The sequence below is a fragment of the Populus nigra genome, chromosome 9, assembly GCF_951802175.1.
Source record: "Populus nigra chromosome 9, ddPopNigr1.1, whole genome shotgun sequence".
Classification (NCBI taxonomy): domain Eukaryota; kingdom Viridiplantae; phylum Streptophyta; class Magnoliopsida; order Malpighiales; family Salicaceae; genus Populus; species Populus nigra.
In genome coordinates, this window is record NC_084860.1 from 16,869,446 (window position 1) to 16,887,512 (window position 18,067).

Genomic DNA, 18,067 nt, shown 5'->3' on the forward strand with positions numbered 1-18,067 from the left:
AACCTTCTTGGCCGATGCAGCAACAGGCTCCTAGAGATCAAGCTGTCAGCGATTTGAACCTTTGTTTGAATGGCCTCTTGAAAAGGAGTAGAGGGCACCAAGTTTAAGGAAAATTTCAAACAAGAATTTTTTACCTGAATCCATCCTCAACAGAGAAAACCGCAAATGTCAGCACCAACCATTGGGATTCCAAACAGTATGGAATTAAGAGTCGACCGGATAAAGTATGCCAAATATTCCTATCTAGCAGCGTTGTCTCCAGTCCATTTTGCTGCAGGCCAAGCTTAGCCCACGTAAGGACGGCCGTCACGTTTAATGAAAGCATCAGCCTCCATTCCTCTATCATAAGTTCTAGGTTATGTTTACATAAATACCTGTAGAAGAATTAGATGCAGTTTAAACTCTTAGTGAAGGAGATTTTGGAAGATGCGCTGTCAGATACGGAGTTAATGGCTCTGGACTTCCTTGACAGGACAGACCAGCGGGAAGATGGCAGGAAACCGTTGTCCGGGTCTGTTTTGGGATATTTTTTGTGTATCCTTTAGAATTTTTACCATAGCCTTTTTGTTTTTTGTCTTTCTGATTTTCCTTTCAATCCTAACCTGTATATTTCAGGCTGCGTCAACTCATTAAATCCACTTTAGCAGTAAAAGAATTCTTCGAAATGTTCTGTTTTCTCAATTCTAATAAGCAGATTGCTAGAGTTCAGAGGATTTTCATGTGAAGATATTTCCTTTGAACATGTCAGGATCCAAGATAAGCACAAATTTCTGACCATTTTGGTGAAGGGTTTCCCCAAATTTCCTCATTTGTTCCAATGAGAAGTTAACAGGATCAAAAGTAAAGTCCTCGCATCCATCCATGTAATCAATGTCTGTGCACATAACTTCGAGAGGAATGCCAGCTCTTGCATAGCCAGCAACCACACCATCAAGATCCGTAACGCTCGCATAACCATATCAGCATTGATGAAATCCTTTACATTGATGTAAAAAAAAAAAAACAAAAAGATTTGGTCAAGCAAGCGGCGACTAAGATATAAGAAATCAACTCAGGTCTACTGGCATGTCTAAAAGAAGACTGCAAGAATGTCTACTCAATGCTACATGCCAAATGACCAGTAAGGCATTGGGGCAAGCCTACCAATCAGCTCAGTATACTGCTGTATCACCATATCTGGTGCCGGTCTGGCGAAAAAATAGAAATCAATAACACCACCATAATCTTACAAGTTAACCTATCACCTTGATAAATTACATGCATGCCATTACTATTAAGCAACAAAACAACATGAGCAGGTCTCTGCCGGTGCTTTGTCCAAATCATTACTATCTTTCTTTCCTGTTGCAGATATAAAAAATATAAAACGCAGCTGCTGCGATCCTTGTTGATTTATTCTTATTAATAACTTGCTAGACAATGGTTGTCCATCATTACAATTTCACATTCAACTTGAACTCCTCTCCAAGGAACAAAGAAAGTCCTGACATCACCAAGACATCAAAATGTCCATTGTTATTAAGGCTTGCCCTAATCCTTCTATTTCCACTCCTTGTTTCCTTGGAAGTCTGCAACTCATACCGCTTGATCCCATTAGTCTTTTTCAATCCTATGAATGTTACTTTGCTCACCATCCACTTTTGACTGAAAGCAAATTCTCCATTTATGATGTTTGATCTAACCATTGCCATATCTCCTACAATCTCACTATGAAATTTCACTAAACTCCAACTCTTTCTCTCCCCTCCCATCTCCACACTCTCCCCATCATCTAAGAATAATTCCCCTGTGCTGTTTCCACTGCTGCTAAGAACCACTAATAGATGGAATGCTGTTTTTCGAGCTTCTTTTGTCGTCATGGCTTCTCCTTGCAAGGCCAGAATATTTCCTTCATGAACATGCACGTTTATATGATCTGCAGGTGCAGCAAGTTTGATGTACTCTCCTGGACTTACAGAAACCATATTAGAGTAGTTAAAAAGATCAAACCAGTTTCCCGCGGGAAAGTATGCATCGACTGAGGTAGCTCCGGACTTCAATACTGGTGATACCATTACACCTTTACCGATCAGAAATTGTGAGTTGACTTCATAAGTTTTGATGTCTTGAGGGAATGAAAAGAAAAGAGGTCGTGCTATTGGGGTTCCTTTAATGTGAGCCTCATACATTAGTGTGTAGAAATATGGAAGCAGCTGATATCGAAGGCCAAGCACCTTCCTAGCTGATGCTGCAACAGAATCCCAGAGATAAAGCTCCTGCCGTGTTGTGTCTATCGATGAATGATCTCTCGCAAAGGGGTAAAAGGAACCTAGCTGCATTGTAATAAAAGTTCAGAACAATTTAACACAGAAAAAGAATATAGCGTCTGTCAACATCCAACTACAGCAAAGTTACCTGAATCCAACGCCGACAAAGCTCTTCATTTGTGTTTCCTGCAAAACCACATATGTCAGCACCAACCATAGGAATCCCAAACAGTCCGAAATTCAGAATTGATGGAATAGTATAGGCCAAGTCATCCCATGTGGCAGCATTATCTCCAGTCCAATGTGCTGTATACCTCCCAGAGCCAGTGAAAGTTGATCGAGAAAGTACAAATGGCCTTTTACCAGTTGAATTGATCAGACCAACATTGGTGGCTTTCGATTCCAAAAGGCCATAGAGGTTATGAACGTTGTACTCTTTCATGACATCAAAGTGTAGAGATGTTGCTGGAACAGTTTTATTATTAATAGGCCGTCGAATACCAGCATTGTTAATCCTGTAGGGTGGATCATCAACGGTAGAAAATGGGGTGGGAGTTGGATCTATGAAATTCGATATCTCGTTCATGTCAATCCAGAGACCGTCTACAGGGAGAAGCTCTCGAAATATTTTTATCTCATTACCCCAAAACTCTCGGCCAGCAGGATTTATGAAATCCGGGAAATAGACCTTTCCAGGCCACACTTCGCCCATGTACGGAATCCCATTGCGTTTAATGAAAATATCAGCATGCATTCCTCTGATGTAGGTTTCATACGTTGAGTTCACACTGATACCTGCAGAAAATTGGAGGCTCAACAGAATGTAGCAGAACCATTATTTCTTTCTTCCTTTTGTGTTAAAGCCAAATAGAAGAAGTATAAGTTCTAGGATTTCATGTGAAGATAATTGTTTTGCCTCTTCATGTTAATCACATACCAGGATCCAAGATGACCACATATTTCTGATCATTTTGGTGAAGGGTATTGACAAATTTCTTCATTTTTTCCAGCGGAAAGTTAACAGGATGAAATGTGAAGTCCTTGTATGCATCCATGTAATCAATATCTGTCCACATAACTTCAAGAGGGATCCGAGCTTTTGCATAGCCAGCAACCACACCTTCAACATCAGAAATGTTCTTGTAACCGTATCGGCACTGATGAAATCCTTCACATTGGACCAAAAAATCATATTACAAATGGAACAAGCTTTGTTCACAAAAACTGAGATAAAATAGTATGCTCCATAAATATCCAGTGTCACATGGAACCGAAACCACACAACAGTAACTAAGGCCTCTATTGCAGTTCCTATATTTGGCTAAGTCTAATAAGTTGACCATGGAGTGTAAGAGAGTTCAGGACTCTCTTAATGAATTGGAATAGTTTGATCACTTAGCACTAGTTATAAAAAATAAATCTCTCATTGCCCAAAATTCTTGAACTTGATGTTCAGGCATCAAACAATTTTGCAGACTGAAACATGTTAAATTGGCAACTAGAAAGTTTCAAGGAAGGAATAATGCTACTTACCGAATGACCAATATGGCATTGGGGCCGGCCGACCAATAAGCTCTGTATACTGCTCTATCACCATATCTGGCGATGGCCCAGCGAAAAAATACAAATCAATAATGCCTCCAATAACCTTATAAGTTATCCTATCTCCTCCATAAACTATGTCCATGCCATTGCTATTAAACAGCAGGACACCATGAGTAGTCCCTGCCTGTACTTTGCCATCAGCCGATGCTGATCTTACATCAATGTAAAATGGGTGGGAACCATAGAGGTTAACATCAATATTAGCACTTGCGAGGTCAGCATTCCACAAGGTGAATGTGTCATTAGGCTTCAACTTGAAAGTGCTCTTTGTGTGCTCTCCGAGACCATATAAAGAAGATCTCTTTATAGGAAGCCTGGAAGATAGCTGGATATACTGATCCTTAAAGACCAAGAAAGTGTCGGGATTGGACATATCTGGGGACGTGTCAAAGAGGACATCACCAGAGGATTTTCGGGTGACAGAGAAGCCAAAAGGGATGGTGTTGTGCAGGGTAAAAAGCAGGTCTGAGTTGGGGTCAGAGAGGAGGTTGTTATCTGGCAGGAGTCGATGATTTAATGGAGAGTAATGCAGGTAGTTCTTCGGAGAGTGGTTTTGCCGGGGAACGATTTGTTGCGGAATCTCCCATCTTTGGTTTTTGGAATCTGTTATTCTGACTCTCAAACGGTTCTCGGTTTCAAATCTGCATGTAGGAGGCAAAGCATGTCAACGCATAGAGCAGGGAATATGCAAGCTGGAAGACATGTCAATCATATATGAGTAAGACATGTCGTTTGCTTGTTTCAGAGGGGAACGTACATAATTCTTTGAAGAGGGTAAATTATTCACATAGTCCTCTAAGTTTTAAAGGCTGGTCATATTAGCCCCTTTATCCTATTTTTTGGACATCTCAATTTATATTAAGATCCCACATGTTGATCAACCATGTATAAGGCATAAGTCTAGGGTCGGGTTGGTTACTCGGGTTAACTCAAACTCAAGTATTTTTAATAAAAAAAAATCTAAAACAATGTTGGATTAAAAAAATCAGGTTTTTTTTCCTAACTCAGTTCTGACAATTCACAGATTGACCTTTCAAGTCGAGCTGTACCTTACAGTGCTGATGAATTATATAGAGGGGCCAAGTTTAATCAAAAATTAAAAGTTTAAGGATAATTATACTTGGAATCGCGATAAACAGATTAATTAAGTGAAAAATGAAGAAATATACCATGTGATGAATTGAATACCAAATAACAAAAGTAGTTGAATTTATTAAATGCTCTTAGAAACAAGAATTTTCTCATGCCCAAATGAAAATTTCCCTTCTTTTCTAAGGATATAATTCTATTTTTGGTTGAGTTTAATAGAAGAAATCAAGTTAGAATTTTTTTTTAAAGGCAGGCTATGCAACCTTGCAAGTCAACTTTTAACTAATAAATTAAGTGGTTAGTCTATTTATTTACTCCAAGCAAAGACAACATAAAAGATTATTATATTTTTTTAAGAAAAAACATAAAATTAGAACTGGTCTAAGTCTCAAGAAAGAATTGAAAAAAAAAGAAGAAGCAATTATTTATATGTTTTCTGTTTTCAAGAACATTCGACACTACGGAAAAATTAATGTAAGCAAAATCATGAAAACCACAAGGAAGAAACTAAGCTACTTACTCGGCAATAAGATTAAGATGTTGGATATCATTTCCATAAACTGAAGATCTCTTGATAAGGCTAAGATCAGCAGTCAACAACTTGCCTGTTAAGCCAGAGTTAACAGAGCCAATTTTATAGCCATAACCAACCACTTCTTCTTTCACATCCTTTCCACTAGTCAGCGGCACCCCACAAACCAACAGCAAGACTAGAAGTTGAAGATTGCTCTGAGATGGAGATGTTGCTTTTGTGTTTCTGCAACTGTTCTTGTTCCTCTCTTTCTCCATTTTTTGGGTCATATAACCAGTTAGAGGCATTGGTGCTTACTTGGTTTCAAGTTCCAAGCTTAAATATCTAAAGAAAGCAAGATGACCATAACCATGGTGACCTTTCTATAGTTTCCACAGGCAGCTTGAAAAAAAAATGGAGCTTTCTTGGCCACATAAAGTGAACTAGAGTTCTAAATCTGTTACGTTGGGATTGGTATCCAGTCACTATCCTCTGTTTTTGTATCCTAAAACAATAGGCTAGAAGGGGATGACAAAAAATAAATGCAATTTGCATATGATACACGAGTATATTGGAAATTCATTCGTTCTTACCCTACCATCTAGATTACGAGTTACGCTTGCTGCTGACTAAGATTAATTAAGTACATCCATTCTAACCCTACCCAGGATCTAGATTACGAGTTAGACTTGATGTCGACTAAAATTGATCGAGTCAATTCTCAACTTAGTTCAATATAAATGTGGATCGGATTAGATCCGAGGTTAATCTAAGCTAGCCGAGCTATATTTTATAATGAAAATATAGCTTTATATGGCTTGTTGTTATGTTATGTGATCATTACATCTTGGACTAATCTTGAATGTGCTTTTAATAGATAGAAGCAGGCTAAAAATGAAGGAACAACTTTTAGATTTTTAATCCAATAAGAAAAAAAAAGAAAAAAAAAGATTTTTCCTTAAAAAACTAGATGTGGGTGGAATATATTTTCTGTATGCACAAGCTTGCTTAAGAATATATTTACTGCTAAGAAATGAAAAAGAAAATAGTGGATAGAAATAAACAGTAAATATCCTTTTTCTTTTAGGGTTTTCTTTCTCTCTTAATTGTTCATTGTTAATTGTTAATTAACAATTTAGCAGCTAGAATTTCAAGAATTGCAATCTTTTTATTGGATTTTATTCTTGCCAACTTTGTGGCAGAAAATATTTGATGTCAATCCTTACATGCTAAATTTCACCTCTAACTTGAACTCTTCTCCTAGGAACAAAGAAAGGTCTGACATCTCAAGCATATGTAACTCTCCATTTCTATTAAAGCTTGTCTTGGCGCCTGAATTTCCACTCTTTGTTTCCTTGGAAGTCTGCAACTCATACCACTTGAAACCCTTTGTCTTTTCTAATCCTATGAATGTTACTTTACTTACAATCCATTTTTGGCTCAAAGCAAATTCTCCATTTGTGATGTTTGATCTAACCATTGCCATATCTCCTACTATCTCACTGTAAAATCTCACAAAGCTCCAGTTCTTTTCCTCCCCTCCCATCTCCACACTCTCCCCATCATCCAAGAAAACTTCCCCTGTGCTGTTTCCAGTGCTGCCAAGAGCTACCAGCAGATGGAATGCTGTTTTTCGAGCTTCTTTTGTCGTCATGGCTTCACCTTGCAAGGCCAAGATGTTTCCTTCATGAACATGAACGTTTATATGATCTGCAGGCGCACTTAGTTCTATGTACTTTCCAGTATCTACAGTAACTGAATTAGAGTAATTGAAGAGGTCAAACCAATTTCCTGCAGGGAAGTACGCGTTAACTGAAGTAGCTCCTGACTCCAATACAGGTGATACCATTACACCTTTTCCAATCAGAAATTGTGAGTTGATGTCATAAGTTTTGAGGTCTTGTGGGAATGAAAAGAAAAGAGGTCGTGCTATAGGGATCCCTTTAATGTGTGCCTCATACATTAATGTGTAGAAGTAGGGAAGTAACTGGTAGCGAAGGCCAAGAACCTTCTTTGCTGTTGCAGCAACAGAATCCCAGAGATAAAGCTCTTGCCGTGTGGTGTCTAGATCCGAGTGATCTCTTGAGAAAGGGTAAAAGGCACCTAGCTGCATTGTAACATAACTTCAGCATCGATTACACAGCAGAAAATTTACAACAATTTGTTACGCTGAAATTCAATCTAGAGAAAAGAAACAAAAATGTAACTGCATATACATGAATGTTAATGTTATCCAATGCACATCCGTCTGAATTATTAGGACTTCATAATTAGATGAGCAATAACCAATGATTTACCTGGATCCAGCGACGACAAAGCTCTTCTGTTGTGTCTCTACTGAAACCGCATATGTCGGCACCAACCATTGGAATTCCAAACAGTCCAAAATTCAAAATTGATGGAATGGTGTACGCTAGATCATCCCATGTCGCAGCATTATCTCCAGTCCAATGAGCAGTGTACTTTCCAGAACCAACGAAAGTTGATCTAGAAAGTACGAAAGGCCTTTTACCAGTTGCATTTTTCAGACCAGCATTGGTGGCTTCGGATTCCAAAAAGCCATAAAGGTTATGAAAATTGTACTCAGTAATGTTACCAAAATGTAGAGATGTTGCAGGAATGGTCCTATTGTTGATAGGTCGTTGAATGCCGGCGTTGTTAATCCTGTAGGGAGGATCATCAAGGGTAGATAACGGGGTGGGAGGGGAGGTTATGAAATTTGATATCTCATTCATGTCAATCCAGAGACCATCAAAGGGGAGAAGATCTCGGAATATTTTGATCTCATTACTCCAAAAATCTCTGCCAGCTGGATTTAGAAAATCAGGGAAATAGACTGATCCAGGCCAAACTACACCCATGTAAGGGTTGCCATCGCGTTTAAAAAATATATCAGCTTGCATTCCTCTCATGTAAGTTTCATATGTTGTGTTCACACCAATACCTGTGGAGAATCAGAGACAGCTTAGTTCTCTTTAAGAAGTCATAAAAGGCACTTCTTCAAAAGATAATACCAATCAGCAGACCTCTAAATATGATACTTTCAGGTCAAAAGAGTTGATGTTTTCTTCAGGTTACCACTAACCTGGATCCAATATCAGCACATATTTCTGACCATTTTGGTGAAGGTTATCAACAAATTGCTTCATTTGTTCCAATGGAAAGTTGATGGGATCGAGAGTGAAATCCTTATGTTCATCCATGTAATCAATGTCTGTCCACATAACTTCAAGAGGGATCCCAGCTTTTGCATAGCCAGCAACCACACCCTCAACATCAGAAACATTCTTGTAGCCATATCGGCATTGATGAAATCCTTAAAACAGAAAAAAGAAAAAAGGAGTGCTCAGAGACATAGTTCACAGGATATAAAAAGGGAATCCAGCATATTGAGTAGAGATGATTCTGCACGTAAATACTGATAGAAATTGAACTCCAGAAAGTCTCAAATTGAATGTTTCTTTGCCTGTAATTTCCTAATCTGTGGAACGTAATTTATTTATTTTTGGTCATGTTCTTAGTTACATCACAGCAATTTTTCAGAGCAAGAGAGATTACAACAATGAAAACAAAGGAGGAAAACAAGTACATCACAGAAAAAATTATGCTACTTACCAAATGACCAATATGGCATAGGGGCAGGCCGGCCAATAAGCTCAGTGTACTGCGCCATAACCATATCCGGTGATGGTCCAGCAAAAATATACAGATCGATAACACCACCAATAACCTTATAAGTTATCCTATCACCTCCATAAACAATGTCCATGCCATTACTGTTAAGCAGCAAGACACCATGAGTAGTCCCTGCTGATACTTTGCCATCTTCGGATGGTGATCTGACATCAATATAGAAAGGGTGGGATCCATAAAGATTGACATCAAGATTAACACTCCCTATGTCAGCATTCCACAAAGTCAGTGTCTGGTTAGGTGTCAACTTGAAAGAGCTCTTGGTGTGCTCTCCAAGTCCATAAAGAGAAGACCTGTGTTCAGGAAGCGTGGAGGAGAGCTGGATATACTGGTCCTTGAAGACTAAGAAAGTGCCAGCATCGGATGCGTCAGGGGACGTGTCAAAAAGGATGTCCCCTGACGATTTGCGAGTGACCGAGAAGCTGAAAGGAGTGGTGTCATGGAGGGTGAAAAGGAGGTCAGAGTTATAGTGGGAGAGGAGCAGGTTTTCCTGTATGGCATGGTGTTGAATTTTTTTTTCTGGGGAGTTGTTTTGTCGAGGAATGATCTCTTGTGGAATCTCCCATCTTCGGTTTTCAGAATCTGTTATTCGGATTCTTAAACTCTCCTCTGTTTCAAAGCTGCACAAAGGCAGAGAGCAGTCAGGAACTAGTTAAAGAAAACTACCATGCCTGCTATTCATGTATGCTTAAATCAGTATTGTTTACAATCTAGTTAAAACCCGATTTTACTTTAAAAAAATATTATTTTAAATTATTCTAGGTTAACGCGCCCTACTCAGCCTGGGAAGGGGTTCAAGGACTTTGACTTAAAAGCGACAGCCACAGTTGTCAAATTCATAGCCTCATGATTAACACTCGACTGTTCTATCCACTGAATGGTCTAAATTGCCGGAATCAACAATTTTCTCATTTTTTTAGGCGATGAGTTAAGAAATTGGTCCTGACTAAATTTAGTCAATAAAGTTTAACATTGTTTTAAGCAACCTGGTATTCTGTATCGAATCCAACAAATACCTGACGTAGAAGAGATTAGGGAATAGGCAAGAGCTAATCACTTCTGTCATCACCAAAGTACTTCATCCTCAATCATAAGTTTTTCAAGAAATCTAAGTAAACAATGGAAAGGATAGCTTACTGTAAAAAAAGTCTTCATAATGAGATAGATTAAGCCAATTACCTGGCAAAAAGGTTGAGGTGTGGAATATCAGCTCCATAAACAATGGAATTCTTGATAAGGCTGAGATTAGCAGACAACCATTTGCCAGGTAGATTGACAGAGACAGATTCAATGGTGTAGCCATAGCCAACCACTTCTTCGCCACTTGATAGGGCAACCCAGCAAGAGGAAAATAAGATACTATATAAGAAAAGAAGTGAATGGTGAGAATGAGATATTGCCTTTGGCTCCTTATTCTTCCTGTATCTCTTCTCCTCCATTTTTGTGAGTGCACTGACTTCTTGATGGTCTTTAAATATTCAAGAAAAAAACACTTTACACGATGGACTTTTTAGTCATCATGGTCCCACAAAATGAAGTGTGTGTATGGTATCTTGGTAATTTTCATGGTTATGAATAAAAAATAAAGTAAATAAATTTGTAATTATAGTTTTAAAAAATATATATGGTTAAAACTATTATGACATGGAGTTTTTCAAGGTTGGATAATCGGTTAATCTTTTAATTCAAGTAATTTGTTCTGTTTTTTCTTGTCAAGATAGCTAATAACCGTTACCTGATACCTGGTTGGCTAAGGTGGGTGGTGATTGATACCTAAAGAATATCTTTTTTGTTGGATTTTGGAACTCTATGATGCTTAAGAAAATATATTTTTGAGATAAAAGATAATATGATATTTTAGAGAAAAAATTTGAAGGATTCATAGAGTTTTTACAGCTCATAAATCTTGTTATTTTGCAAAGAGGATGAGTTCAAGTGTTATCTTATCCTAATAATATTAAAGAAAAATAAATATCCTTTACATGTTATTAATGAGAGGTAAATATCCCTTAAACACGATTCTCAAGTCCATGACCAGCAACACAAACGTAGTACCTCAAGATGTCCCGTCTACACTAAGTCTCTAAACTTACATACACACACACATATATAGCAGCATAAAACAAAATATACAAAGTTGATGAATTCAAGAAATAAATTAAAATCCAAAACATAATTAAAATCATTATGTGGAGTATTTATGAATAACAAACAAAGAATACACTCATGGTTTTGAGGAACAAAAAAGCCCTACCAACTCAAAGAAGCAAGAAAAACACAGCCAAAAGATCCTACTACTAAAACTGAACTAAAGACCTAAAAAATATGAATGGAGGGGTGAGTCCAAGCATTCAGTGAGAGGTAATAACTGTAACACATGCTAATATATATTTTAGATAAGTGAATACAGTTACATAAATCAAGTACAAAACAAAATGAGTATATCAAAAATATCATATCAATTAGTGTGCAAAATAGGTATGCTTATCAGAATTACATATCATATTAGTAGCATCTTACTCATTATATATATATATATATATATATATATATATATATATATATATATATATATATATCAGAAATTATTTTACTCACCCGGAAAATGGAGCAAAAAAATAAATAAATACAAAATCGGAGATTACTGAGGCTCGTTAGAAAGAATGTTAGTAGAACCTATAACGAATATGGAAAATACTCAAAAAATAACTCGAAGCAAAGTAACATAAAAGATTTAAAACTTTAAGCTTAGAAATCAAATCATAATTATAAAATCGAACTGATTCACTCGATTGATTCCGAATATAACCCAAACTGATCGAACCTAATAGACTCGATTAATCACTACTACAAGGTCAACCGAATTAACAACTAGTCGACCATTACATAAACCAACTAGCCAACCATTTTAGATCAAACAGTCGGTCAATTATAACAAGTGAATTAATCGATCGGTTCAGCCTAACCGATCTAGTTGGTCAGGATTTCTAGAATCCTGACCTACCTATTGAAAATCTACAAAACCCTAAAAAAAAACTTTTGTTCTTCAACAAACCCATAATTCAGACATCAACCTAGTTCGTTTTAAGCTATCTAACACCTTATTACATAAATTAAATCCCTTAAATTATGAAATCATCAACTCAAAATAAACACCCTAACTCTTCTTTGGTTCTTCCACGTTCAATTCTCTAATTGTAAACAATAAGGAGAGAGAAGACCTACTTGTTTTCTCCAACCCATCTTGAACCCAAAATCTTTAAGTCCAACTTGAAAAAAAACCCTAACTCTTCTCTGGTTCTTCCACATTCAATTATCTAATTGTAAACATTAAGGAGAGGGAACACCTACTTGTTTTATTCGACCCTTCTTGAACCCAAAATCTTTAAGTCCAAAACTGAAATCCTTTTGTAACGAGGAGATGAAAGTCACACTTGGAGAAAGCAATGAGAAAAAACGAAAAAAAAAATCAACATATGGTAACATATATTAAGAGTCACGATGAAAAAAAAAAACTAGCTGATTCTTGTGAACTAATAGAGAGTCTAGAAAGATCATTAATTTTGTATCCATCTAAGCTCGGCAAGATGTTAAGCGAATGGATATCGGATTTGACAGATCATCAAACCTATATATACTTAAATTCAGTATATAATTGAGATAAAAAATACTAAGTCGTCACTTTATCTTTAATCATTTTTTAAATATAAATTTTAAACAAAAAATAACATACATAAAACAGACACAGACGTTAATCCATCATCTATCTTCCTGATCAGGAGTTTCTGGGATGGATTCTTGAAAAGAGACATTAGAGAGCTTGTGACTGTTTGTTATATAACAAAAAAGGAAAAAATTAAAAATACTTTTAAAATACAAAAATAAATAAATTTCTCGATAATCATACACATAACAAATAATATTTGTTATATAACAATCGAATGCATGGTAGATTCATAGCCCTATTATGGCAAGCATACAACAGAAGTTTTATTAGGACAAGACAAACATGCAAGTATTCATAAGAATAAAATCAGAAGTAATGCTTGCTATTAGTTCGGATGTCTCAAATCTTATATTATTAAAGATTTATATGGTTATTAATTTTAGAGTTTTAGAGAATTAATTGAGGTATGCATAAGCTGACTCCGACAAATATGATTAACAAAAAAAAAAAACACAAGTAATCTATCTTGCCTCCAACACTGAAATCGAGCATTCGTTAGCTGAAGGTGGTTTGCTCTGGCTTGATGAACAACTGGCTTCCACAAGGTCCCTTTCAGTGAAAAATCCTGGTTGTTTCGGCTGAGGCAATTCATCTTCGTTCCCCAACATCAAGACCACATATGACATGTTTGGTCTATTTTCTGGACTTTCTTGAACGCACAATAGCCCCACGTGAATAGAACGTAATACTTCAGACAAATAAGGTGTTTTAACTTTTGATTTTGCAGCAAGTTCTAGAGGCCTGCCTTGTTTGAAGAGTATCCAAGCCTGATAAACAAAACCATGCTGTTAATACATATTTATGCAAATTCAGCATTCATACCCATTGACCATTGTCGGTCTCAATTGTTTTTCAGAATTTCTTCATTTTGTTTTTCAAGTTTTTTTAAGTGTTCAAGTCTCACAAACATAAGTAGCTTTGACACTCACATGCCCAATAAGGTTGAGGCGGTGATCAGGATGACAGAATCCTCTGTTTCTGTTGCCACTTACTATCTCTAGCACCAAGACACCAAAGCTGAAGACGTCTGATTTTAGCGAGTAGAGTCCATGGTTTGCGTACTCTGGAGATATGTAACCACTGCATGTATTCACGGAATCTTAAGTCCCATTTGCAAACTGTGAAGACAAAATGCATATGATGGAGACGACACTTACTACGTCCCAGCCACTTTGTTAGTATTGGCTTCGGTTTCATTTTCTCCAAAACTTCTAGCCAGGCCAAAGTCTGAGATTTTTGGATTCATTTCGTAATCCAACAAAATATTGCTGGTTTTCAGATCTCTGTGGATTATTCTTAGTCTCGAATCTTGGTGAAGATAAAGAAGTCCACGAGCAATCCCATTGATGATGTTGTTGCGCTTAGGCCAATCTAGTAGCAAGCTTTGAGTTTCATCTGCTCAAGTTAATCCATTATATATTCATAAATAAATAAATAGATATTGTTTGTTAAGGAAAGGGGAAAAAAAAGCAAGATGATGAGTGATAATCAATGAATTTTGAGTTACAATTACATATATGGCAGATTTTTTTTGTCTTCCTCTACAAAGCCACTTTCCTAGGGCCTTCGAAGGAAGATCAATATAGATGGTAGAACAACTTATACCAAATCCATTATGGAAGCTCAATGGTGCTAAATTTGAAACATTAGAATAACTTTTAGAAAAGGGTATGTGAGATTCATACCAAAAATGAAGAAGTCCAAGCTTTTATTAGGCAAAAACTCGTAGACCAACATAGTTTCATCTCTTTCAATGCAGCATCCAAGAAGCCTCACTAGATTCCGGTGCTGAAGTTTCACGATATGTTTGACTTCATTTTTGAACTCATCAAGTCCTTGTCTTGAATTCTTAGAGAGTCTTTTGACAGCTATTTCTCGTCCATCTCTTAACGTTCCCTGCAAATAATGGCTCAACATCATAAGCAAATCATACGTTGTCTTCTGAGACTTGAGAATTTCATGCAGCTTGTATCTGTTCAGAAAATCTTTCCAATCAGACATCCTTTTATGCTAAAAAAAAAACTAGGTTCTGTAGTGGAATAATCTCAATACCACAGAACTCCACTGGTGCCTGGAGTTTGTACCATGAAAATTCAGAAGCCATATTGCATGACTGTTTATAGATAATTATTACCTTATAAACAGGTCCAAAGCCCCCTTCTCCTAGTTTATTGGATACAGAAAATTTATTTGTTGCACAAGCCAACTCATCCATGTTAAAGAAGGGTAATTCTAGTTCTTCCTTCAGGTCCTTGTTATTTGATCTTCTTTGAAAATTACCTGTCATTTTTCCTGTCAGCATAACTACTATGGATTGGGAAAAAAAAAGAAGACAACGGATCTCTATTTGCTGTTAAACACGACGGAGTTTCTAACAGCTTACAGTCTACCTTAGATTACTGAAAAAATAATCTAATCTTGTTAACTGATAATCCAGGAATGGAGCGATAGGAATAGTTGAATTTTGATGGTGAGAATACGTACTGTTTTTCTGCTGCTTCTTTTTCCAAACATACAAGACCAAACATAGGCCAATGAACAACATTCCAGTGGACAACACAGTGCTTACTACGATCCTTTTCTTCACTTTGGATTTGGTATTAACCTTTGGAGAGTCATCTTTATCTATAACATGATAGAGAAAAACAGGTGTTAAGAAGACGAAATGGCAGATACATGACTTCACTACACGTGCAATACAATCTCTATGTTGCTTAAGAGTCTTAATCAGGTTTCTTTTAGCCATATTTTAAGAGAAGGAAACTCTATTGCTGATGGCCTCGCAAGGAAAGGTTTAGATAATATGCTCACAGACTATATATATATAGCTTGGTTTTAAGATTTTTAAACTATGCATCCTTTTTCCAATAGCATACTGGCTTTGTATCTAAATATATTTATAAACGAAAAATGGATTTGGGTCGTCGTCGTCAATCCAATTTATATTAATATTATTTATATTAACAAGATAATATAAGGGATTATATATCTTGATAATAACTATACTCTTCACCTTTATATATAAATATGTCTATTAACAGTAACAGATGACATAAGAAAAAAGAACAAAGAAAAATAAAAAAAGGAGAAAAGACAATAAGAAGAAAACTCTTTTTTAATTCAAGAAGAATTGTTTCCGCAAACAATGTACATTTAGGTAATAGTGAGTATCAAGCATGATTCATCATCATTTGATATGTTTATGCTTAGAATAGTTATACAAGTTTTCTCGGAAATGTTTATATTGTTTCTTCCCGTTGCTGTTTTTTACCCTGCAATTTTGTCCTTCAATAAAAACCGACTTTTCTAGTGTGAGAAGAAACTCATACCTGGTTCTGATGCATCCATCCGTATAAAAATGTCTTGCTCATTTTGAAAGAAAGTTCTGATATCAATCAGATCATTGAACCAAAGCAAGCACCCACTTCCTCCATCCCTAATGTCCAAGTTTGCGTACGCAGTACAGCTGCAGTTCTTCAAGCACGTGTTCTTGCACTCCTCCAGGTTCATACTCCTGTTAAACCATGATTTTCTTGTCTCTGGCATCTTCACACCTGAGATTTTACGAAACCCATCTCTAAAACAATTTGGTGCAATTTTTCTAACGCAACCACTTGACCAATCTGTCTTGTCCCACTCACTTGGAACTTTTGGCACAAATCCATGCAAACAATTACACACTGGAGAGTTGTTAATACTACAGATACCATTCGCACCACAGAGCGCATAACTTTCACAATTATCGGTATTTGCTGTTTCATAAAGAAACCAACTTTGAGTCTGCTCAATCCAGAGGAGGTGTAGGACATCACCATCCTGAGTTAAGACGATCCTCCAGTGCCTTGAGCTATTTTTAAGTTCTTCTCTGTAGAATATCTCCTTGTCATTAAAAACAAATTCAAATGTGTACACGGGATTTGGTTTTACTTGAGGCACGCCACTGAACTGCAGACCATTCCATGGCCCAGCTCGATGCTTCGCTTTTGAATCTTCCAACAATATTAACTCTGGATATCCATCAGGAACGAGGATGCCTGTAATATTACCTCTGGAAGGATCATCTGCTGACTTCCATGACGTCACGTACCATTCCATTCCAGTTATTCTATTCCGCCCTATCTTCATGCCCGGTATTAATGTATTACCTGGATGTTCAAAACTCTGCCACAGGGAGTTTTCCGGGTTATTATCACCCTCCTCTTTCACAACAAGGTTTCCCGAATCCAAAAGCTGTGCAACTGGATTTCTAGCAGGTGTTGATGTGTTGGAAGACCAAATGATGCTTCCACTGCGATTGACAAGGACAAGAAGTCCTTGGTTGGTAAGCCTTACAACACCTGATGAATCGTTGAGTGGAGATTCTCTGTTGGCAACCCACACTGCTGTCAGGACTGATATTTTGCCATACCATATCCCCAAGTATCGGTTTTTGGATTTTCCGGGGCTGAAAAATCCTAATTCATAGGTGCCACTAGCTGAAACTATTGTATCTCCATCTCTAATTGACTGAGTTGTGTTCATGGTGTCAGTAGGGGTGGTTACTCTTACAAACTGCAACAAAGAGAAGCAAAAACAAAGGAAGGAAATATAACCCCTTAGCACTCGCATGATTTTTTAAAATAGCTCGCTTTGTTATGAAATGGTTGGCCTTCTAGATGTGAATATATTCGTCCTAAGAAATTACCTATTTAAAACCGCAATCTATTGCTACTGCTATGTTCCACTACTGAGGTAAACGATTTAACACCACGATCTGACATCAATATAGAAAGGTTGGGATACATAAATATTAACATCAAAATTATTTAAATCCGGATCGGCCCGACCCGGCCTGGCCAGATAGATCAACTTGCTCATGTCAATTTAAAATTTAACTTGGTCAGGTTTTAAATTAAACTAAATGGGAATTGATTTAGTCAATTTAGCAGGTCACTTTATGACCCAGTTATGACCCAATTTTACTATTTAAAAAAAATTAAAGTAATATTATTTTGAATTAATCTATGTTAATCCGCCTAATTCACCAGCCGATATATTTGGCAGGGTGGTTGCGGTTGCTTTTCAAATAATTTTTCGTGCTGAAATGCATGCCAATGATATTTGTTCATTTTAAAAAAATTATTTTTGACATTAGCACATCAAAACGATCCAAAACATACAAAACATATTAAATTTAGCAAAAAAAATTAAATTTTT

The 18,067-nt window shown here is 36.7% G+C and overlaps 3 protein-coding genes across 3 annotated transcripts; all 3 read right to left on the minus strand.

Moving 5' to 3' along the window:
- Positions 1-1,188: 1,188 nt before the first annotated feature.
- Positions 1,189-5,934, minus strand: LOC133703760 (alpha-glucosidase-like). Its single transcript, XM_062128402.1, has 5 exons — positions 5,461-5,934; positions 3,780-4,492; positions 3,184-3,414; positions 2,395-3,041; positions 1,189-2,312 (listed from the first exon to the last, which is right to left on the minus strand). The coding sequence occupies exons 1-5, from the start codon at positions 5,757-5,759 to the stop codon at positions 1,434-1,436; spliced, it is 2,769 nt and encodes a 922-aa protein (XP_061984386.1). The 5' UTR covers positions 5,760-5,934; the 3' UTR covers positions 1,189-1,433.
- Positions 5,935-6,599: 665 nt separating this feature from the next.
- On the minus strand, positions 6,600-10,595 carry LOC133702901 (alpha-glucosidase-like). Its single transcript, XM_062127231.1, has 5 exons — positions 10,324-10,595; positions 9,067-9,764; positions 8,537-8,767; positions 7,749-8,395; positions 6,600-7,558 (listed from the first exon to the last, which is right to left on the minus strand). The coding sequence occupies exons 1-5, from the start codon at positions 10,581-10,583 to the stop codon at positions 6,674-6,676; spliced, it is 2,721 nt and encodes a 906-aa protein (XP_061983215.1). The 5' UTR covers positions 10,584-10,595; the 3' UTR covers positions 6,600-6,673.
- Positions 10,596-13,327: 2,732 nt separating this feature from the next.
- LOC133702805 (G-type lectin S-receptor-like serine/threonine-protein kinase At4g27290) lies at positions 13,328-17,479 on the minus strand. Its single transcript, XM_062127119.1, has 7 exons — positions 16,195-17,479; positions 15,356-15,496; positions 15,015-15,163; positions 14,557-14,767; positions 14,029-14,266; positions 13,801-13,951; positions 13,328-13,638 (listed from the first exon to the last, which is right to left on the minus strand). Exons 1-7 carry the CDS (start codon positions 17,477-17,479, stop codon positions 13,333-13,335), a joined length of 2,481 nt encoding a protein of 826 aa, XP_061983103.1. The 3' UTR covers positions 13,328-13,332.
- Between the last annotated feature and the right edge of the window lie 588 nt (positions 17,480-18,067).